Here is a 24,376-nt window from a genome sequence, read left to right as displayed (position 1 = left end):
GCCTAACAATAATATTGGAGATTATTCCAAGCTTGTTTTGTTTTACAAATGCAGAAACATGCCAATTCAGAGCAGGTTCCGTGTGTTTTCAAATAGTTAAGAAAAAAACCAAACGGTTTGGATCCCAACTCTTTGCTCTGTCAACAGGAGAGCCATGCTCATGGAAGGGATCCTTTCATAAGAAAAACAAAATGCTGGGATCCATCCCATATAAGTTTCAGAACAAAACCCATATAATATGGTATATGTCAATAATGCCTATGACCACATCCCGAAAACCCCTTGTTATCTCAAGGCCCAGCTTGAAACTTTCTTTTGAGCAGAAGTTCCCAATATGGAATCAGAAATTACCTTTGAACTTCTTGACCTACTTTTAAAAGGGGGTGGGTGGGGATCTACTGCGATAATACAATTATTAGTCATGCAATCTGGATTTTTGGCACTGCGCTATTTAAACAGCTTTGCATTTTTACCAATGACTGGCATTTTGAATAAACTCTAGATTACACTGTTTAATTTCATTAACTGCTGTAACTGTATGGCACAACTGATTTATAGTTTTACAAATTTGCTTTCATTGTATTTTTAGCGATTTTACTACTGTGTAAACTTCTTTGCTATTTTCTTCAGGAAAAAGTGTTATATATTTTTAATAAATGCAGCAGCTACGTACTATGTACATGTTTGATACTTTCAAGGCTTCATTTGTTCCCTGCATGTATTCTTAATTTATCTATCCAGAACTTGTCCAATACTCAAAAAATACCTTAAATTACTTACTTGTCTCAAATATAGGAAAAAGCTAGAATATTGGCCAGCCTCAGGCAGGTAAGAAAGAAAGACAGTGATGCAAGTCAGCAAAATTGTAGTATCTTTTCCAACTCTTCTCAAAGACTGTCAAAAAAATAAAGCAAGTCAAAATGAACCATCTGAAAAGGATTATTACATTCTGAGCAGGTGATATTTTTCGCTAATGAGTGCATTTGTCAGAATATATTCCATCTGTGGTTTGCTTTAAAAAAAACCTTTCTCCTGTTTTTGAGTTTCCATGATAATTTCCTAATGCTGAATTTAGATGGACCTCTGTTCAAATTCATAAAAGTAATGTTGACTAAACAAATGAATAGCTTGATTGTTCCAAAAGCCTGATTCTATTCTGCTCAGTAACAAAGGCTCCTAAGTCAGTGAAGTTTGGCTATAGCAACCGCTGATAATGTTGTTTCCTATTCACTTCCTCCTATATACCAGGCATGTCCAACAGGTAGATCGTGATCTACCGGTAGATCACTGGACATCTGCGGTAGATCACTGGCAGATCATTGGCTCATCCCAGAGAAGCTGAACAACTGTGGCTCCCCTAAAAAAAGCTCAAAATTTTACCTCCTCCCTGAAAAAACTCAACAAGTTTGACCTGAACCCCCCAAAAGGGGGTAGATCACTACCTGTTTTTAACTCTGTGAGTAGAACGCAGTCTCTTGGGAGTTGGCCACCCCTGCTATACACATAAAAATGCAATGCTTTTGGCATGCTGCAGTTCAGGTGGCTGCCAACAGGTAGCCACACCAACTCCAGCATGGTGACAGAGCAGAAACCAAGGGGGCAAACAAGCAAAATTGTGGGGGGGGGGGGCGGGCAGGCAGCCTAACTGAGCTGTTTAACAGAGGGGAAAGTGCTTCAGAGAGCAGTTTGCCAACCCATTCTCAGAAGTGCCTCATCCCTTTGCTGAACACAGCTGCAAGGTTTAACAAAGGGAAGGAGGTGCTTCAGATAATGGTTTGGCAAACCAAACTCTGAAGCGCTTCCCACCCCCCCGTAAAAGCTCCTAGGGCAAGCTGTGCAGGGAGGGTAAAAGAAGGGAGGTTTGGTAAGAGTGGCAGCCCCTAGTCTTCCCGTAAGATAGCATTGGAGCTGCTAGAATGATTCTTAAAATTTGCGGTACTCAGGTTGGGTGCATTATACCTTCAGGGTACAAGGGTCTGAGATCTCAAGTATATTACCTGGTGAGTACCTTCTCTTCAGAAGGGGCATTGGCTTGTTTAGTTCCCACATTCCTACAGTTGCATTATTTAGGAACAGAACAAACCTGTACTAGTAAGTACAAGGTTCCATCAGAGTTTTATCATCATTTAGATTGTACCACCATGATTGGTCTACCATTATAATTAGGAAAGTGTGGCAAGTCAGAGTTGTTCCTAGACGTGGGTGAGGGTTCAAAGAGCTACTATAGGCATATATAATGAGATTCTGATTTAGTAAATGAATGAAAAACTTTGCTGAAGGTGCATGCGGCCATGAAGCATCTTATAGTAGTTGGACGGGACTTTTGGAGATCCATGTAGTTCAACCCCTAGAATGATGCAGGTTATGCAATGTAAGATACAGCTTCCACCAGCCTCAAATACCCCTAGCAAGGGCGATCCCACAGCTTCCTGAGGCAGTCTGAACAGATCTTACCATTAGGAAGTGTCTCCTAATGTTTAGCGGCAACTTCCTTCTCTGCAATTTCTACCGCTTGGGGCTAGTCTTGGTGCCTGGTGCAACAGAGAAAAGGTCTACTATATCTTCTCCTGATGAGGCCTAACTAGAACATAATGAAGCAGAACTATTACTTCCTATAATCAGGACACAATGCTTCTGTTTCCGGAGACTGCATTAGATTTAGCACCAATATCACACTGCAGACTAATAAAAGAGAATGAACAAAAAACCAGTAACTTACTGCAAATGGGTCTGCTTGTTCCCATGATATAAGGGAAGGTGGCCTCATTTTTTCAGGTAGAGATTCTGGTACAGCGAGTAGAATGAAACATATATCTACAACAGCCACCACCGTAGCAATTAATACAACCAAGTTATCGCCATATAAAGTAGACAGGTGTGCTCCAATGGCAGGACTAGTTACCAAACTGGCTGCGAATGTTGCAGATACCTAAAAAGAAGATATTGGATTTTACTGCTTATGACCTCATGAGCAACTTAACATTCCTCACCAACTGAAACCTGAACTATCTCAAATGGACTGTCTCCCAAATCCCGATTCCTGCAACAGAGTACCAGAAGAGTGGTATTCAATGAAGCAGTTTTGTTGTCACAAAGGTTTCTGTTTGCTCAATGGAACGTTCCCCAGTCTGCTCCAGCATGGCCTCCCAAATCTTCTCCAGAGGGCTGGAGGAACGCCCAGAAGAGATTTATGGGGAAGGAGAGGTGATGGAGAGGGAGGGATGTTCCGTTGTGCAGCCAAAGTCTTTGTGCTAAGAGAACTACATTTTGTGTACTGCCCACAGCCTTTTCTGTCACCATGCATTTTGACAGAAATATCTACCTACTAAGGTGAGCTGCTGAAATTATGACGTTAACAATAGCTACACTGAAGACTCTTGAGCAGTGTTTCCCAAACTTGGCTCTCCATCTGTTTTTCTGGACTACAATTCCCATCATTCCTGACCACTGGTCCTCCAAGCTAGGGATGATGGGAGTTGTAGTCCCAAAACAGCTGGAGATCCAAGTTTGGGAAACCCTGATCTTGAGGATAGGCATGAAGCTTTGCCAGGCTTGATGCTCTACAGAAGCATTAAGAAGCACCATCACAACGTCTACATCTCAGGTGCCAAGGACCATACCAAACATTTCTTTCCATGGGATACATGAGTGCAGCACAGCTAAACTGAGCTGGAAAACCAACATTTTTTGGGGGGGGGAGGGGTACATATCTCTTAGATTCCACTTTGCCTTTAAGACCTATTGGCAATTGGAGGAAGACAGAAAATTGTATCCCAGAAGCCTAAAGCATTAAAACTTTTCAATTATACTACTTACACACTGGGGGTGCAATTTTCAAGCTGCTTTATAACTATGCTCATTTTTATTTTAAACTGTTTGGGGGTAGTTGCAAATAGTGTTTTCCACTCTAACCTCAGCTCTTTGGCTTAAGTAGAAAGGCAGGGGACTAGTTTTAAAAATACATAATAAATCTAGCAGCCCTAAGCAACTAGACTGCAACATCTCAGAGCATTTATAGAACAATTTATCCCCCTTCTGTCTCTTGGTAGTATCACTATTTCTTATTCGCAAGTGTGTTTAAGATTGTTAAGCCACTGACAAATGCTTGTATTTTATTCTTTATACCGTGCTCAGTAGAGTTTTATGCCCTTAATAATAATGATGGTAATAACTTAGGTGTCAAATCTGATCCATCTTTTTCAGATTCAACCCTCTACCCAAGAGTTGGCACTTTTCATTCTTTTATATTTTTGAAATTCTCACTATGGCTTCATCATTCCTAAATTGGATTATTGCAATGCTCATCTTTATGGCCCTTTCAGCTGTTTTAAGGTATCTTCTATTCATAATTCTGCCACCTGCCTCATTTGCTCTGCACACAGTTTCAATCACATCTTCCACTTTTCTGTTTTATATTGGATTAGTCTTTCATTTCACATTTACTATGAACTTCTTGCCTTTAAATGTCTCTGCTCTTGTACTTAGCTCTATATTTTTTCCCTAGTCTCTTTCCCTCACTCCCTTTATGTCTTTAACTTAAATTTTGTCAGGACTAGAATTTATCCATCCTCCTCAACACCATCCCTTTCGCCCAGCTATATGATGCTGCTATGAACTGTTATTTCCTACAGTGGTTTATCTGAACACAGCTGTGCAGGGATGTAAACAGCATTTTCTGGGCCCAATACGCTGCATGCGGTTTGGAAACCCTTCACCACACCTAGTCAACACTTGGACTGAAGATAACCCAGAACCCAATTTTATTGCATATTGAGGTTCAGGATAATCATATACATAATAAATTAGTTTAAAATCTCTGCGTGTTTTCACACACACAAAAAAAAACATTCATTATACAGATCAGCCCTCCCATACTTGGTATGCTCCAAATGTTTTAGACAACTCATATGAGCCTCAGTCAGCACAGCCAATGCTCAGAGATGGTGGGAGTTTAAGCATATGACCTTGAAATCCTACAAGTCTACCGATATGTTACATTAGCATCACTGAGTTCAATGGGATATATTCCCATCTAGATAAGCGTGCACAGGCTTGCAACCTAATCAAACCATTTCTATTTTATCTATTTTTTATACTAAAGAGGCTACACAATATTGCACTAGTTTCAAAAGGAAGACTTAAATAAGCAAGGCTGGGATTAAATTAATTTTATCTTGCGATTCATCCTTGTACTTTATTCTTCCCACCCCACTTTCCTCCCATCCTTCCTTCCATTATCTAACCCATTCCCCTTCCCACACTCACACACACCCTCTCTGTCTGATCCACGGGCAGCAGTGTTCGGATCCAAAACAAGCAAGTACACACATTTGTACAGTGCAGCAAATGTGCTTTCACTATGCTCTTGAAACCCCTCCTCCCTTGTATCTATCTCCTATATGCACACGCTGTCATGTTCATCCGCTGCTATGGAGCTGACTGCTAGGCCATGCCTAGCTCCAGGTCTTCCACATCAGTATCTGCCACTTGGTGACAACGTTTTAAGTCTAGAGGGCAGTTGGCAATGAGATCAAATTGCATTTGAACTACAACTATTTCTATTTCCTTGAACTGTTGAGACAGTAGCTTTTTAACACTAGTGGAGGTTGGAGGGTTAAGAGGTGTACATTTATCCCAAGGTTTCCCAAACTTGGGTCTCCAGCTTTTGTTGGACTACAGCTCCCATAATCCCTCACTAGCAGGACCAGCTGTCAGGGAAGATGGGAATCGTAGTCCAAAAACAGCTGGAGACCCAAGCTTGGGAAACCCTGGTTTAGCCAGTGTGACCCAACTTTATCTCCTAAAACGCAGAGACTCTGATAGTTAATGACTGGGAGGAAGCTGGCACCCGAGGCTAAAAGAATGGCTTGGTAAACCGAGAAACGTCAGACAACGACCCGGAGAATGTACTTTAACAGTACACATCCTTATTTCAAAAGAAATCTAGAACTATTTTTATGCCACAAAACATGTCTGTTCAACAACAGTGAATCTGTCAGTCAAAGCTTACATAGTAAATAAATTAATAAGTTTAGAATATTCTATTTGTATTTGAAACCATCACTAAATGGTTCCAGGGTGGGTTTCAAACACATCCCAATTAGGCTCAATGTATAATTAAAATCATATAATAAAACCACAAAACCCATCAATATAAGAAACTGCAAGGCAGCAGGTCTAAAAGTCACAAAAAGAAATTGTCTAACAGATGCCTTCCTCCTTCATCACCACTTCAGCTTAACACTTCAAAAATGTTTTTAGCAAGGTGCAAGATATGTAAGCACTCTATTTTTCAGGGGTTGCCATGGTACTTCTGTACTAATGAAGCAGCAGAGGAAATGACTTCACAGAAGACCGCATCCAAAGAGCATTACAGTATCTTGGCAATTCAGGGTTGTATCTAACACAATCACAAGGGGACTTCCTCTCTGACTCCTTACAACCCCACCCCAATTTGTTCTAGGGGTTCAACCAGCACACCAGAGAGAGGATGCACATGATGAGAGGACATCCTGCTGCTCAGGTGGAAGTCTTTGCAGTTTTAGGATGGCTTCATTGGATGCAACGAAGATTGTCCACTGGGAAACTGCCATCCCATAGTAACTCACCTATCACTATTCATTACATACTGCAAGGGGGAAGGCTGGGCAGTGGTAATACCTGCGTTGCTGTTATGAAAAATTATGGAAATTCACCTACTATTCCTTTTTTATTATTATTCAGGGAGACACACATTCTAAAAATCACACTTTCACTCAGTGAGTGCAAAAGGGAATACAAGCACAAGCGCTGAATTACAAGGAATATCCCAGTTTTAACGCCTTGGTAGCCCCTGCAAGTATAGCATATCAGGGAAGGAAACACTAAGTCACCTGCTGGGCTGAGACTGGAGATTCTCAGTAGAGGGAATTCTGACTTAAGTCAACTGGCATTAATATTCCACTATTGGTTCAGATCTTTTTAAATGTTCAGATGCGCCTTTATCATTACTCAAAGCCATTCCTGCATTGTGGGGGGTTGGGCAAGAGATATTCGGGATCCCTTCCAAGTCTACAATTCTATGATTCTGGGATTAGATGCTTATTAGGGGTCAGTTGCTGCCTATCCCAGGTAGGAAGGAAAATAAGAAGCCTCCCTTTGTTAATGAAAGCCTACACTGACAACCTTATTGGAGGCACAACCTAAGGAAGAGATGACCGCCCATACTGCCTTTACATCCAGGAAGAAACCAGAATACTGAAAGGTACTTTCAAAGAAATGTTACCTAGCATATGTCAGATTAACAAGCTGTCTTAATGTCATCCTCCCTTCCTAAGCTGCCATGCTGAGCGACAAACTCAGCAATTAGTAATAAACTAAACTCCTGCTATGCCTTACCAAGAGAATCAGAGCTCAAACAATCCATTAAGTAACCTGGTCCAGCTACGTCTTTTGATACAGGATACCTACAATTAACACTGATGACTGCTCAACCTTCTACCTGTGCAGGATACGGTTTCTCGGCTGAGTGTCTAGGAATAAAGAAATCTAAGACTCTGTTCTCCCTCCTCCAACACATCATCTTTTCTTGACTTTGTCACCGCTGCAAGATAAGCCTATCTTCTCAACCCCAAAAATAACCGGGTGTGCCTTATTTAAACATAGTGAGTTTAGCATCTTTAAAATGAGGGACTACCAATATATATGACTGCCGAAGCATCAGAAATATTTTCAGAAATCGTCTTACCAGTCCGTATGCAGTGCTCCTTTCATGCTCTTGTGTTATGTCAGCTACGTAAGCAAATATCACAGAGAACGTAACAGCAAAAATCCCAGAAACCGAAATCATAGCAAAATACCACCTGCAAAGGAGAAAGGTGTAATGTAACTATGCAAAGATTATTTGATAGTTGTAAAACTGTGTGAGTATCATCACTCTACAACCTTTAATTAAGCATTCCATTTTGAAGAACCCAATTAAAAGAACAGACTTGACACACTTGGACCCTGCAGCAGTAATTGAACCCTAACTTGAGATAATTGACTAGAGAAAAGTGATTTATCTCTTCTAGTTTCCTTCATACACCAAAAACACCTACTGTCATTTGTACCACTTACCATGGACTTATCTTCATTAACGGAATTGGGACACAAGTGAAGAAAACTGTAACAAGGAGGAAAGACTTTCTTCCCCAGACATCAGACAACGCACCGATCAGTGGAGCACTCAGGAAGGATAAAAACCCCTAAGAATGAAATAGAAGTGCTTTTAGTGCATTTTTGGCCCTTTTATCTTTAATCTACAATTTATTCAGAGGAACACGGTAATAAGCAACTTAGCTATACATGCTGGGTTGTGTCTTCTTATATAGCATAATTTAAAAGAGCCAAAGAGAACAATCAGGAACATAGGTAGAATGTTTTCTTTTTTGAGGGGGGGAAGCACATGCAGGGTAGGCATGCCAACTATATTGCACTAAACACTTGTGCAATCTCACAGTACTCTGGAAGAGTAAGATAAGACTGTTTCAAAGGCAAAGGTGAAGATGCTAAGCAAGTGCTGGTTTAGTGAACATATGTACTGATCCTCAGCTGAATGAGAAATGCAATTTCTTCCCAACTAGAAATGGCATTTTAGAGTTTCATAAAGGTCACAATAGCCACAGATTGCTACATGCATAAAGCAAAATTCACATTATACAAAGGACAAAAAGGCTGCCAAAAATGAGGATAAATTGTAACTGGAGATGGGAGACCCCCTTCTGATTTGCAAATAATCAATTAAAAACTCATGGGTGCCAACCACAAGTTCCAAATTTAAAAGTATGTGCAGGGATTAGATTTTCATAGCCCCATTCCAGCCAAGAATTTACTGTAAAATCGCTTAATATATTAGTTCTACTATATTAAAACACTTAAATTTAACACTAATAATGGGTCAACTCCAAATCTACTTTTATCCCTTAACATTTTCCAAATTTCTTCTCAAACCATCCTATCAAAAAATGGCAGCTACAGCTGCTGGGCTGCATTTTTTGTTTGAAGACAAAGAGTGAACCATTTCCCTTTAGTGCAAATCTGATGAATGTCAATATGAAAAATACATTCAGCACAGAACAACAACATAAATTATCCCGGGAGACAAAGCAGCTATTCATCTGCTTACATTCTGGAGCACAAAGTAGCATGAGAGAAATTGTCAGACTTCTAAAGCATAAAGTCTGCCAAATCCATTCCACATTGCTGCAGTACCAGATTATTGTTAATTGTCTGGCAGGAAATCCACACAAGTCTTAGTTAAGTAGCATACCAGTCTCAAGGTTCCACTAAGTCAACCGTCCCCAACTGGTACCTTCCAGATGTTTTAGACTCCCAATTGTTTCTGCTCTCTAACCACTTTCTATACAGTGTCTGAACTCTGAACCATTTCCCAAAGTTTGAATTTTCTCTATGCAAAAGACCCCTCACAAGAAATGCTTTTTCCATAGGCAAAGATTATTGAACTAGGTAATCACTCTGTCAACAATTAACATATACCAACAACATTTACAAATTGGCACTTCCAGTAGGCAACTTTCATCCATGCTGAAAATTTTACAATTGCACACAGCAGCCGCCATTCTACATAACTTCATCATAATTTAATTTGTATTTCGCCTTTCCATAGTTAAAACTGTGCTCAAGGCAGCTTATAGCATGGAAAGATTACAAACATTACCTAATTGCTAACATAGCAAAAGTAGTCATAAAGAATAAATAAAACACATCAAAAAGTACACAACCAAAAATGAACAATTCCAACTATTCCCATATAAACCGCTGTAAGATCTAAAATAAATATACAAAACAATAATGTCAACAGCAGCAACAAAAAACCCCCAACAATACCCTCTAAACAATATCTCAGCCCAAGAGTCTGCTATGCTAAATGTGACAATTTGCCAAAAGAAAGTGCACACGCCTTCTGCAAACTGCTTTCTCTGGTATTATCCCTTTTATATATTTAGAACAATATTTGAAATACACAAAAGATACAGGTAAGTCGTTCACTTTTTAATACATTCAATTCTCCCAAAGGACATCATTGCAGAGATTTTTATGTTACATCATCGAAGCAAATGTCTCAAGACTGAAGGCTATGATTTTATCCATAATAGCATGAGGTTGCAGGGTGCACTAGAAATTTGCACATGCAAACAGAAGTAGAGAAACATTTTTTAAATGAATTATTGCTAGGAAGGTAGCCAAAAGTTAGACTAGAAAAGAACTGCAAACACAAGCTAATGGAAATATAAAACTGTGCTTAGCAGTCACCAGCCAGATTGAAGCTGACTTTTGGTGGTTTCTTATCTCTGATGAATTAGGCGAGCTTTCCACAAAAGGGTGAGGTTAGTGGAGGACAGCCTGATTTATCTGTGCTTGTTTGTTTCAGGTGCACTGTAGACAACACTGCTTCCCCACAGAATTTGAGAATGGATTACTAAATAAATTTTACAGGTTTTATCAATATCTGGACACAAGTCAGTTGGAAAGCTGGAATCACTCAAGTCAAAGTCACTACTATTACCAGCAGGATTAAAGATAGCATTTACATACACAAGTGTGCTGATCCCAAGAAAGCCCCACTACTAGGGTGGACAAATTCCATCTCTTCAAACAGATCTGAGTAATCAAGGCGTCAACAAGAAAAAGGGGTTTCAAATAACATCTCCTCAGGCAGCGAAGGTTTACCACAGCGCTAACTTTCTTACCTTGTCCTGACACTTACTACTACACAAAGCTTCTTTTCCAGTCCTCAGGTACATTTCTGAAGATCAAGCTACCAATCATCAGTTTCTTAACTAGAGTCACAAAACCCTTTAATAAAACTTTTTACAGCACACATTGATATAAGCTTACATTCAGAGTAGCTTTCCCACAAATGAAAAGGCTCTTTCCATTCAGAGGGGGCCATGAACAGCATTCAAAATTTGCAGGTGCCAGATGCATTTTGCAGCTGGCTATTGGTCACCTGCGACCAACTGAAGAAGCCCAGGAGCCTGGATGGTGCTTGACATCTCCACCATCTGGAGGAGTATGCCTGGGATCTTGACTGTTTTCACATCCTAATAACACATCCTGTAGAATTCTACCCGTTATATTTTATCTGCACAATCAGAGTGAATTTCAAGAACCAAAAAGTCATTGAAAAATGTGACTTTCGAGCCGTCTGCCCCCCCCCAAAGGGCAACTAGACATTCCGTTTTGTCGACTGTAAGTAACCATGGTTTAAGGAGTCACTTGGCATCAAGCTTATATATCTGAGTTTCTAACATGGGCCATGACCCAGCAGAAGAAGGAGGACAGCAATTTTTGCAGATTCTCCCTGCAGACTTCACCTCCCACTGTCTTCTGACCCTCTGGAGAAGGGTTTCAGGGTGTTCAGAAACCAGGCAAAGTCAATCACCTTCCACAAACAGGAGTGTTCCATGAACATAAGTCCACTCAGGGGATCTCTGGAATCAGCAACTATTTGTATGGTATTATCAGATTTAGAATTTGACATGAATCCCAGATTTCACATTTTTACCCTTGTATGAAAGGTTTGTTCATTGCAGTTCTTTAGTTACAGATATTTGTGACACCTTAAGTACCCACTGGGATACAATAATAAAACAAAATATGCAGCATCCTTAATCAATGGGGGAGGGTCATATGTATTATCTTCTTAGGGCCATAAACAGCAATAGAGAAAATTATCCCCTGAACTTACAATGAAACAATAATATAACTTATCATGATCGAGAAGATTTCATATGCACTGCTGCTGCACTGACATCCCCCAAATTCTGTCCCTTTAGTGTAATATTAATTATTCCATCTCATAACATGCCGAAAAGTCTCAACCAAAGTCTCAATGTTCAATTATGATTTTGGATGCCTGCTTCATAACCCATGTAATTACCAGTTTGAATTGATCTGGTTCCAACATATCGCAAATTTGACATTAGTCAGTTGTCCAAGACTGAATGTGTTCTTACACCTCCATTTGTTTCCACATCAGTGCAATTACATAAATGTCTACTCAGAAGGCAGCCCAAATTAAGATTAATTTGACTTAATGTCAACTAAATTGCAGCCTCATGGTGGTAATCCAATGTGTTAGTTCTGTTAGCACAACTTCTGGCTATACAACGGAACTTCCTCTTCCTGTGCACCCCATGTTCTGGGGGATCCCCAGCTCTCCAAAGCATATATTGGCAGGAAAGGAGAGGGAGGGGAAGTTCTATTATGTAGCCCGGAAGTGCTTGTGCTAGTGGAACTACTTTGTTGGACACTACTCAACAAGCAGCTAAACAGTTTTGTGACTTTTTAAATTCTGAAAATGAGCATTTCATTCTCATAGCTGCATCAGTGCTGTTTGTCTCATACAAATGATAAGTCCCGCAATACCAATGTATTAGAAACACTGTGCTATTATTAGGCTTACAAAAATTAACGGTTCAAGAATGATTATGATTAACCGACTTTTTTTTAATTACCTTAACTCCTTGAATGAGGCCATTCATTAAAAATGTATGCTGAGGAAATGTTTCACGTAAGACCTAAAGAGAAGAAATTGTTATTCAAAGTAACCTTCCATTAAAGAAAATACTTTAATCTACTTTAAAACATAAATACTTAGCCATTACTGACCCATCTAGAGTACCATGACTTCCGTTTCAGAACTCATCACATTCAAATATATTTCAGTCTTCCTCATCTTATCCAAAGCCATACAGCAGCGTAGTTTTAACAGCTGCCAAACCTGGCTTTTAGTATTTTTAACAGATCTGTCACTCCCCCAGTCAATAAGCACACAAGGGAGCTATATGGATTTTTTTCGCCCCACATTCCCCTTCTCTAGAAACAGAACTGTCATGATACCATGATGAACACAATGTTAACAAGCAGCTGGCTCTCATTAAAAAAATTAAGAATAAGTTAATCAACAGAACCTAGAAGCTGTTTATGTGTTTTTAAAAAGTTGAGATGTGTCTGTATGTTCAAGCTTTAACACACTACCCCAGTTATACTTCCAACTATTTAAATCTACTAAAAACAATTGGGGAGGGGGCCCAGCAGTATTCATATTATGGTATATGTGTTTAACTACTTTGAGCACTACACCTCTAAACATCACAGTGCAGGATCTAAAACATCAAACTGCAGGCTTACATGCACCCATAATGCTTCTATTCTGACAATAGTTCTGCATACCATCTGATAAAATTCTAACACCCAGCTGCAAAAGGGGGGGGGTTAACAACTTCTCTTCCATCAAGGGCCAGGAATTTAAGCTCAGAGGCCTTTGCAAGTCTCCCCGCTTCTGTATGATCTGACTTCAGAGGCCCTGCCCACCTGACAAATTTGGTACGTGAGACAGATCCTGATAAGGATCTGGTCCGTGAAGCCAAAAAGGTTCCCTACCCCTGCTCTAGATTAATTAAACAAAAACAATATAGTGTACACTTCTGAAATATGCTTGCTAGATTCATATTTAAACCACGAGGAATGCAATTCATTTTTTCCACCAAGAGAGAGGTACAATTGGTGTTCGAGATTAAAATGGTTGTGCCCAGTGAAGTAGAAAGGTGCAGCACTGTACTAGGGATTTGGCATGGCAAGGGAGCCTGCCAATCTTTTAGCATTCGACCTGATTGCCATCAGCAAATTTAGCAAAATGTGCATTGGGCTCTATTTTAAAGTCAATGCTTTATTGATTTTCACTGTGAATAGCTAATTTAATCCCCTGAAAAGTGGAAGCCTGAAAAGGGTGAGTCAAAAAGAGCACCGAGCAACACTGTTCAAGCCATATATATTGTAGTTCAAGCTCATTGATGAATTTTACTCTGCTACTTGAGTGGGGAGGCAACTCAAAACGTTCCCTACATTCTTGCCAATCATATCAATTTACAGTGGTGCCTCGCAAGACGAAATTAATTCGTTCCGCAAGTTTTTTCTTCTTGCGAGTTTTTCGTCTTGCGAAGCACGGTTTCCCATAGGAATGCATTGAAAATCAATTAATGCGTTCCTATGGAGACCGCCTTCAGACCAGGTCCGGGGACAGTCTGGGGAGAAGGACTTTTCTCCCCACCGCCAGCCTTCAGAACAGCCTTCTGAAGGCTGGCGGTGGGAAGAAAAGCCCTTCTCCCGCCGCCAGCCTTCAGAAGAGTTCCCGCAGGGCTGCCTAGGCTGCGGATAGCAGCCTGCTGCCCCACACGAGGGGCGCTCTTAAGCAGAGCGCCCCTCGCGTGGGGCAGACATTCGCAGCTTGGGGAGCCCTGCAGGAGTTCCCCGCAGGGCTCTCCAAGCTGCGGATAGCAGCCTGCTGCCCCGCACGAGGGGTGCTCTTAAGCAGAGTGCCCCTCGCGCGGGGCAGACATCTGCAGCTTGGGGAGCCCTGCAGGAGTTCCCCGCAGGGCTCTCCAAGCTGCGGATAGGGGCAGCAGGCTGCTATCCGCAGCTTGGAGAGCCCTGCGGGGAACTCCTGCAGGGCTCCCCAAGCTGCGGATGTCTGCCCGGCGTGAGGGGCGCTCTGAAGCAGAGCGCCCCTCACGCGGGGCAGCAGGCTGCTATCCGCAGCCTAGGCAGCCCTGCGGGAACTCTTCTGAAGGCTGGCAGGGGAGAAGGACTTTTCTTCCCACCGCCAGCCTTCAGAACAGCCTTCTGAATGTTGGCGGTGGGGAGGAAAACCTTCCTCCCACCGCAAGTCTTCAAGACAGGTCCGGGAACAGAAGAGAAGCGCTGTGCGCCTTCCCCTCTGTTCCCGGACCTGTCCTGAAGGCTTGCGGTGGGAGGAGGGCTTTCCTCCCCACCGCCAACATTCAGAATGCTGTTCTGAATGTTGGCGGTGGGGAGGAAAAACCCTCCTCCCACCGCAAGCCCCGGGAACAGAGGAGAAGCGCTGCGCGCCTTCTCCTCTGTTCCCGGACCTCCCACCGCAAGCCTTCGGGACAGGTCCGGGAACAGAGGAGAAGGCGCGCTACGCTTCCCCGCTGTCCCCGGAGATTTCCCTATGGGCTTTCGTCTTGCGAAGCCGCTAAAAATCGGAAAACCCTTTCGTCTTGCGGGTTTTTCGTTTAGCGAGGCATTCGTCTTGCGGGGCACCACTGTACTACTGATTTGCTATATTTATGCAACATGTTTCTGCACTCAAGGTGGTTCATAATTTAAAATGATGGCTTACAAATTAATCAATAAAAGGCAAAAGACAGGAAAGAGAAACTAAGCAGATTCAGATAACAGCTCTTACATAATGACTAAGTCATGGGTAGGCAAACAGCTTCTAGGCTTTTACAGATACTGAAATATACATACAGTCGTACCTCGTTTTGCAGCCCCGGCCGCTAGCCGAAAAAGACGCAGGGCAAAGTGCCACATCTGCGCACAGAGCAGTTTGTGCTTCTGCGCATAGTGTGATTTAGCGCTTCTGCGCATGCGGGAGCACCAAACCCGCAAGTAACCCGTTCCAGTATTTCTGGATTTGCCACGGATTTTTGCCGGAATGGATGCTAGACGAGGCGGACATTCGCAGAGGTATTACTGTACAAATATGAAGTATCTCCATTGCTCTAAATAAGTTCAGCAATTCAAAACGTAACACTGAACAAGTAATTGTTAGTAATTAACTAACAGACAGACACTACCAACTGCAGACTCACAGAATGACACATTAATGACAGATATTGTCATGGTACTGGGCTGTTACCAAAGAAACTGGCTTGGTTAACCTTGCACCTGTGATTAGCTCATCCATGGGGTGATTTACACTCATGAAGGAAATGAAACCCTTATGGTGTCCAGTTACCCCAACACAGATGTTGCTGAACCTAAACTCCCAGTAGCCCCAGCCAGCATAGTCAACAGCCAGGGATGGTGGAAGTTCTAGTTCACCAACATCTGCAGGGCCACACATTAGCCACCTTTAGCCTGTGCCAACTTAATGGAGAGGGCCTGCTGGTGTAATGGCAGCTGAAGGAGGCAGCTATGGAAGAAGATGAGCCAAGTAACAGCAGGACTCTAACCTCCAAGTATAGTACCAGAAATTAGAAATAAAAACCATTGTTTAATGTAGACCATTATTATTACAGGCAAACACATATAATTCTGAAAGTACTTATTAATACTACACAGCTCTGAGCAAAAACACCCAGGTTAGGAAACTTACTGTGAGCATGGGAGTTGTAAGCAGTCCCCAAGCAAAGAATTCCAGGAAGATGACAATAACTGCATGGTACACACTTGGTCGACCAATACCTTGCTGTTAAAGGGGGGGAAATGTGATATTAATACAGCACAACTCTTAGAAACTTGCTTCTGACAACATTTTAAATGGTACAAGGCATTCTATTTTAATTTAAACATACGGCCAGTGGGGGTTTTGCCAAATCAATTGGCGTTAAGAGCTCGCATTAAACTAGAATACTGCTGTGGGGTACATGCCAATTAATGAAGCAGTAGTACATCAATTCTATGTTTCTCTTGAAATTATTTCTAATTAAGCCTATCCTGAGAGTTCAAGGCAGGTTAACAATTTTTAAACATGGGTTAGACAAATCCTTAAAAGATATAAAAGCTTACTTACTAAACTAGGGTATTAAAATCCAACTGAAATAAAAGCTGTGTGCTGTCTGAAAACGGCCAGAATGACAAATCCACAGGGAAAGAGGAAGAACGTGAAAAGAAAGGGTTTCCGTTTTGCAGAGGGTTTGCTCCCACACATAATGATACCTTGTCTGTGTAAACTGGGAGATTATTTTAAAATATGCAGGCTGTAATACTTGACACAGTTACTGGAGTTCCACTGAACTGTTCCCTTCATCCCAGAGTATGCAGTTTAATCAAGTAAGTTATTAATTTAACTGGGAGCTAGAGTGCTGAAGCAGGTAAAAGTGGTAAAAAAGGAGCTTGGAGACTCAGGTTTAAATCCCCATCTGCCATGAACATCACCAGGTGACCCCAGAGTCCCTTGACCTACCCAACCTCACAGTGTACTGCAGTGGGGTGGGGGAGAGAGAGAGAGCCTCTTTGAAATCTTTGGAGAAAAGGTGGACTATATATGTAACAAATAACAGAAAATAAATTAATGGATACTTATACATTTACTATGTACAACTCTACTCTTCGAAATAGCACCAACTGAAGTTTTCCCCCCTAATCACCTACAAAACAGGAATATAGATTTGCTTATGAACTTCAACAGTTTCCACAATGTTTCCTTTCATTCGTGACGTTTCCTGCTACTCAACAATATTAAATGGAATTGTTTTAATAATCTCCTGTGAGTGCACAGAATGCTGGAGTCAGCAAAAATGACAAAAAGCTATGCTGTGGACTTACTAACCACCTATATGGTTTCTTTTGACAAAATTAAATGGTTCAGCTTATATAACTCATTAAAACTTATGCCATTAAGAGATTTTTTTTTGTATGTGTGCCAATAGCAGACATTTTTATGTTCAATTGTTCAATCAATTCAATTAACTAAGCTTTCAGTTTATTTAAGCTGGTACTGAAACACCAGAGTGGTGACAGAAAAAGAAATTTCTGCCAATTACAGTGGTACCTCGGGTTAAGAACTTAATTCGTTCTGGAGGTCTGTTCTTAACCTGAAACTGTTCTTAACCTGAAGCACCACTTTAGCTAATGGGGCCTCCCACTGCCGCCGTGCGATTTCTGTTCTCATCCTGAAGCAAAGTTCTTAACCCGGGGTACTATTTCTAGGTTAGCGGAGTCTGTAACCTGAGGCGTATGTAACCTGAAGCATATGTAACCTGAGGTACCACTGTATAAAGGAAACAAATTCCTTTCTACTAACACTTCCTTGTCCCTTTCACTCTCCTTTCCCCCATACATTTTGCTCAAATCCCCCCTCCTAATACTGAATGGTGAAAAAGAAATGCACCCAAGACTAGAACATGATATACTATCTCTAAATATTAGTCAGTCAAAAGAAGTTTCTGCCAAAAGATGACAAATCCCTTTCCTCTCTAAAATCAAGCCTTATGAGTAATGGTTGAAGGATCTGGGAACGTTTAACCTGGAAAAGAAGAGACTGAGAGGAGATATGATTGCCATCTTCAAATATCTTAAGGGCTGCCACATGTAAGAGGGAACATGCTTGTTTTCTCCTGCTCTAGAGGGTAGGACTTGAACCAATGGCTTCAAGTTACAAGAAAGGAAATTCTGATTAAACATCTAGAAAAAAAATTGGCAGTAAGAGCTGTTCAGCAGTGGAACGGTCTCCCACAAGAGGTGGTGGACTCTCCGTCCTTGGAGGTTTTAAAGCGGATGTTGGATGGCCATCTGTCTTGGATGCTATACCTGAGATTCCTGCACTGCAGGAGTTGGGACTAGCTGAACCTTGAGTACCTTCCAACTCTAAGATTCTATGAATTCTATATAGAAAGTGGATGGGAGAGAAGAAAAGGGGTCCAATTTCAGCTGGCTGATGTTTGTCTTGCCGGTTTCTTTTCAATTAACCTGTCACACTCCCTATATCACTTAAAAATAGTCATTAGATACTGTTAGCTAAGAAGTAAGAACTCTATAGTTAGATTTCACATGGACATTCATTGGGGAAATGACAGGATGAGATTTTGCACTTTGTGCCTCCAATAGATATAAGATGCAAATAGAAGGTCGTGATCTAATGTCAGACATTTTTTATACCGGTGGGGACAGAATGCTCTAGAATACTTATTACTGTAACCAAGAAAAACTATCCCCCCCCCTGTTTGCCTGAAACATAGAAGTTGCATGTTCCTCACCTACTAGTTTATTTCCTCATGCATTACATTTTCAATTCCACACTCTCTACTGATTGTCTTTTTTATTACATTAAAAACAACATCGAAATATTTAAGAAAAACCACTCTGGACATTCTTTTCAATGTTAGTAAACACTCTGGAGCTGAATCCTTTGATGTCCCAAGCTTGTAGCTCATTTGTGCTTATGGATAACATTTTCTCATCAGAATTCGGGTGAATGAAACAATGTTGTAAGAACAGGTGTGCTGGATACTTTGTATCAGAACAAAATTTTGCCTGTCCCTTAATTATGCTAGCCAGTGCTCAAGAGGGCCACTGGTCCACAAAATCCTGCCCTAAAACTCCTATTGAAGAACACAAGGGAAGCATTCCCCTAGGATGTTTAAAAAATATTGCCTAGAGGTTTTCACCCTGAATTTGAGGTCAGGAAATTTGACTGCCACTGTCTAAAATACAGTGGTACCTCAGGTTACATACGCTTCAGGTTACAGACTCCGCTAACCCAGAAATAGTGCTTCAGGTTAAGAACTTTGCTTCAGGATGAGAACAGAAATCGGGCTACAGCGGTGCGGCAACAGCAGGAGGCCCTATTAGCTAAAGTGGTGCTTCAGGTTAAGAACAGTTTCAGGTTACGTACGGACCTCCGGAACGAATTAAGTACTTAACCTGAGGTACCACTGTACATAAAACAAGGTTTGCACAACTGTTTTACTAGAAAAATCACAAGCTGGTTTAATTTATATACTTGGGAACCCTGTGTACCTAAACTACTTTGAAAGTAACCATTCCAACCAAGGAACAATTCATTCTACATGAGCAGGTTGCAAGACTCAAACAGGGAACCTGGTACAGCTTTAAAGGGCTGTGAGGTACCCTGTACGACTTATTTCACGCCAATAAACCATGTCCAAAGTACACCCACTCTAACTGAAATATTAAACTAGTTATACTGATTTGGCTGCTGTCACAAACCTTACTTGAACATGGTGAGTGATGGGAAATATTTATGTACTGCCATACAGGATGTGGTGGAATATGGTGTGTTTATAGCTAGAGGCAGCCCCATCACACAGATGATCACCATGACTGGGTTAGCTTGCTGTCACTGAGGCAAGTCTGGTCCTGGGTTAATCAACAGCCTGTACAGCAAGTGCAACTTCCTCTTCTTCAATTTTTGAGTATCTTATATGTTTGTCTGTAGCCCATTTAATGAGTTTGGTGCAAAATGTATTCCTATTATACAACGTTAAGTCTGCATGCATAGATCTGATCAAAGTCATTTGCATGCATACTATGTGATAAAAGGGCGCCAATTGCTACAAGTTTTCCCATAAATAAGAAAGACTAACTAACGCTAATTCTATACAGTGGTACCTCTGGTTACGAACAGAATCTGTTCCGGAGGTCCATTCATAATTGAAAACCACTTGTAAGATGAGGCGTCATTGGCAAAAGCGCGCCTCTGGCACGCAATTTCCACTCACATCCCAGGGCAAAGTTCTCAACCAGGAACGGCTACTTCCGGGTTTGTGGAGCTTGTAACCTGCAACGTGTGGAACCAGAGGTACCACTGCAATGGCTTTACCAGTAAAGATAAACTGCTTAGATACTAAGTTTGAACAGCTGAATCAATAGTTCTGTGGGTTACTGAACGGCTTTTATTGCAACATATTGCTCTTTCTGAACTTAAGCTTCTAGATGTCTTTTCAAAAAACCGTATGTAACACATTACTAATAAATTGCAAAAAGCAACTAATAAACTGAATACATCATCATAAATCACCAGAGCCTGCTATGAGATACGCACAGCACTAGAAAGAAGACATGCCAAATCTTTGTGCCAAGGCTTGCAGTATATCCAAACACAAGCATCATGTCACACTGCATATAAGAGGTTAGGCACACACTATTTTTGTGCACGCTACACTACACAAGTGATACTTGAATTAGCTCCAGCAGGCAGGTCCTTCAATGTTTACTAGCAATGTGTGCAGGGAGACAGCTCAACTCCTACATTTCAAATGAATTTTTGCATGCCCACTCCTAGATAACGTCAATGTGTTATCTTTGGAAGATACGAACAGCATCTAGCGTATAACTGAGAACACAAAATATGTTAGGCACATTTTGCATTCTCAAATTTTTTAAAAGCGCCATTGCTCAAATAAATCAATGAAAAAATTACAGATTGGACAAACTGTGAAAGAGTAGAAGACTCTAGCATAATTTGCAAGCTGTAGCAGTGGATTGTCCATGGGCTGAGACTTAAAGGGAGTAATCCAGCTGGCTCCAATGCATAGCATTTTTTAAGCAGCAAATAGTACAATGAATCATATAAGAGTTGCAAAAACTGAAAAAAGGCCTTTTCTCACGCCTGCCTGAAAGACTTCAGCAGGTAACCAACCCCTATAGTGTAAACACAAGAACTCACTTAGCCTGTATCAAGGGTGAGGCCTGGAGAGCCCAAGCCAAGCACACATTGAAAGAAAAAGAAAAACACCATGCAGAGATCAACAATATTTTATAGCACAAAAAGGAGCATTAAGGAGTCTTGTGGTATGAGTTTTCAAGGGGAAATGATATATAACGAAATGAAAAAGATGTTTAAAATAATGTTGGGGGGATGGGGACCAGAAGCTTTTATTTTGGAAATTATAGGGACAGAACTAGCTAAACTGTATAGAAACTTATTCATATACAGTATGCAACTACCAGTGGCAAGAATGTTACTCGCCACCAAAGTGGAAAGAAGCAGAAGTCATAGTAAAGGAATAATGGGTACAAAAACTTGTGCAATATGCAAAAATGGGAGAAACTTACTGGATGACAATTACAAGATGACAATTGTTATTTTTTTTGCAAAAGAATGGAAATGATTTGTTCAATATTTACAGATAAATTGTAAACAAATAAGAAGATTGGCAGGATTATTGTAATAACCTGCAGTTTCATAAGAGTATATATTTAAAGTATAGGAATAAATGAGCAAATTAAGTTAATTTGGATATGCAGAAGATATTAAAAATAAATTTAAGGAACTGCAGAAAGAGGGGGAAGGAAGTCGATTTTTGAAATGTTAAAATGATTGTAAAATTAGTGAAATGTATAAACCTGAAAGGTTTTGGGGGGGGTTTTGCATCCCTTGCATCCAAGCCGGGGAAACCCTTTTAAAATGTGACTCTTTGGGGGGGGGTTATTGAGGTTTTTTATTTTTACTTTATATATTGTGATCTTTTCTGTGAACTGCCCTGAGACATCCGGGTATAGGGCAGCATATAAATTCAATAAACAAAAATAATAAACCATTTTCAAAGAGGTTCAGTCAAAGTGAGCCTTAAGAAAGAACATGGGAGTGACAGGGAGAAGTCAAAGCAGGGGGTTTGAAGGAAGAAAATGAGTGAAGAAGGGAGTGGGGATGAAAGTGGGCTGAGCCTACCCCCAACATATAATGGCTTTTGAATTACAAGAAATGTGGCTCTTTTTTGGGGGGAGGGTGTTATTGGGTTATTGATTTTATTTTGAGTTTATATATTGTGATTTTTTCTGTGAACCGCCCTGAGACCTCTGGGTATTGGGCGGTATATAAATTCAATCAATCCATCAAAACAACTCCCCTGTGTTTCCCTAATAATAATAATAATAATGACTCCTATTAATAATAACTCCCCCGTGTTTCCCGAATAATAACTCCTACTAATAATAACTCCTCCGTTTCCCCAATAACTCCCCCGTGTTTCCTCAATAATAAAAATAATAACTCCCCCATGTTTCCCTAATAATAATAATGACTCCTATTAATAATAACTCCCCCGTGTTTCCCGAATAATAACTCCTACTAATAACAATAACTCCCCCGTTTCCCCAATAACTCCCCCGTGTTTCCTCAATAATAAAAATAATAACTCCATGTTTCCCTAATAATAATAATAATAATAATGACTCCTATTAATAATAACTCCCCCGTGTTTCCCGAATAATAACTCCTACTAATAATAATAACTCCCCCGTTTCCCCAATAACTCCCCCGTGTTTCCTCAATAATAAAAATAATAACTCCATGTTTCCCTAATAATAATAATAATAATGACTCCTATTAATAATAACTCCCCCGTGTTTCCCGAATAATAACTCCTACTAATAATAATAACTCCCCCGTGTTTCCCCAATAATAAAAATAACTCCCCCATGTTTCCCTAATAATAATAACCACAACAACTCCCCCGTGTTTTTCTGGCCCGACCTTTACCACAGAGCCCACCGAGGCCCAACAGATCGGGGAGCAAAAAAAACCCACAAATGCGGACGAGCGAGGAGGCGGCCACCCGACCTCCCCCCCGCGGACTGCGAAGGAAGATGCCCGGAGCCTCTCCCGGCGCCTAACGGGCCCGCAGCGCGTCCGCTTCCCGGGGCCGGGACCCCCGAGGATGCTTCGGGGGAGGGCGAAGAGGCGCGCAGGGGAGGAGAGGGGCCCTGCTCCCCGGGACACTCACCGCGGCGGCGCCTCCGCCCGGCTTGAGGCCGATCCTCCTCACCAGCATGATGCGGCTGCCCCACTGCTTCCCTCCGACGGCTCCGGCCGCCGCCGCCGCTTCTCCGTCCACCACGGCCGCCACAGTCAAGGCCACCACCTCCGCTTCCCGGGCCGGAGGAGGAGGAGGCGGCGGCGGCTCCGGCTCGGGGCTCATTCCGCTCCCATCTTGCCGCCCCGGAGGAGGAGGCGGCGGCGAGGCAGGGGCTCCGGGAGGCCTCCCGCCGGCTCCCTCATCTGCTGCCACCGTCGCGAGGGGCCAGGCAGGGAGGGACGGAAGCCGGGAGGGACGGAACGCGCGCCGGGAAATAGCCTCGAGCCGACGCTGCCGCTGCCGCTTTCCGTCTTCGCTCCGCCTCGCTACTCCCCTCACAGAACCCTCCCCACGTGACCCGGCCTCCCTCCCTCCTCCCAGGGACCTCCCACCGGAAACTGCGTCACACACGGAGGCGGGGCGTGTGGTGAGTGGGCGGGGCACCTGCGCTGCGTTTTCTTCACGCACTTTCTGGCGCGGTTCACGCCGCAGTTCGAGCGTCCGGGATCACGTGATTCGGAGCGGGCGTTAGGGCCGTTGCTATGGTTTCCTTCTTTCGCAGGGGATGCTCGTGGCGGGGGATGGAAGGCCTTAAATTACCAGGGCCTTTGCTTCGGATCATTTTTATCTATTTTTAAAATCCATTTTTATCCGGGTTTTGTTTGTTTTTTTAAGCCAAGAAGGCCTTCCATTTCTTGCACCCTTTTTCTTTCAATAGGCCCAAGAACCCAGTGCTGGAGTTTAATAATTTGTTAAAATTGCTGATTGTAATATTCCTATCTTTGCTAGTGGTATTTGTGAAAAAAGGAGCACCGATATTAAGTTAGGCGTTGCATTTGAAAAGGAACCCAGAGATGGAAAGAAGATAAAATCCCGGCCCAAGAAGAATGGCAGATGGAAGTTGAGGGATTATGCCGAAATGGCTAAAATGACCGGAAGAATCAGAAATTGGGAAGCTTTTAATAAGGAATGGGGGGATTGCAGTGGTTTTTAAGATAAATTACAGTGATACCTTGGGTTATATACGCTTCAGGTTACATACT

At 41.8% G+C, this 24,376-nt stretch overlaps 1 protein-coding gene across 3 annotated transcripts in view; it reads right to left on the bottom strand.

Annotated features, from left to right (window-relative positions):
- The window catches only part of MFSD14B (major facilitator superfamily domain containing 14B), a 36,642-nt gene extending 12,915 nt beyond the window's left edge, over positions 1-23,727 (bottom strand). Inside the window, exons 1-8 of one of the 3 annotated variants that reach the window (XM_083576955.1) lie at positions 23,440-23,700; positions 23,262-23,341; positions 16,169-16,261; positions 12,501-12,563; positions 8,098-8,225; positions 7,727-7,841; positions 2,720-2,929; positions 781-894 (exon numbers count right to left, since the gene is read on the bottom strand). In XM_083576955.1, the coding sequence (XP_083433081.1) occupies positions 781-894; positions 2,720-2,929; positions 7,727-7,841; positions 8,098-8,225; positions 12,501-12,563; positions 16,169-16,261; positions 23,262-23,309 (771 nt within the window). In that variant the 5' untranslated portion in view covers positions 23,310-23,341; positions 23,440-23,700. Of the gene's footprint in view, positions 1-780; positions 895-2,719; positions 2,930-7,726; positions 7,842-8,097; positions 8,226-12,500; positions 12,564-16,168; positions 16,262-23,261 lie in introns of all 3 variants that reach the window. The other 2 variants (XR_014539801.1, XM_083576954.1) reach the window with 2 other exon arrangements.
- Positions 23,728-24,376: the final 649 nt, after the last annotated feature.

This window comes from Podarcis filfolensis (genome assembly GCF_964270895.1).
Source record: "Podarcis filfolensis genome assembly, chromosome: 11".
NCBI lineage: Eukaryota > Metazoa > Chordata > Lepidosauria > Squamata > Lacertidae > Podarcis > Podarcis filfolensis.
This window is presented reverse-complemented; position numbering and strand designations above follow the sequence as displayed.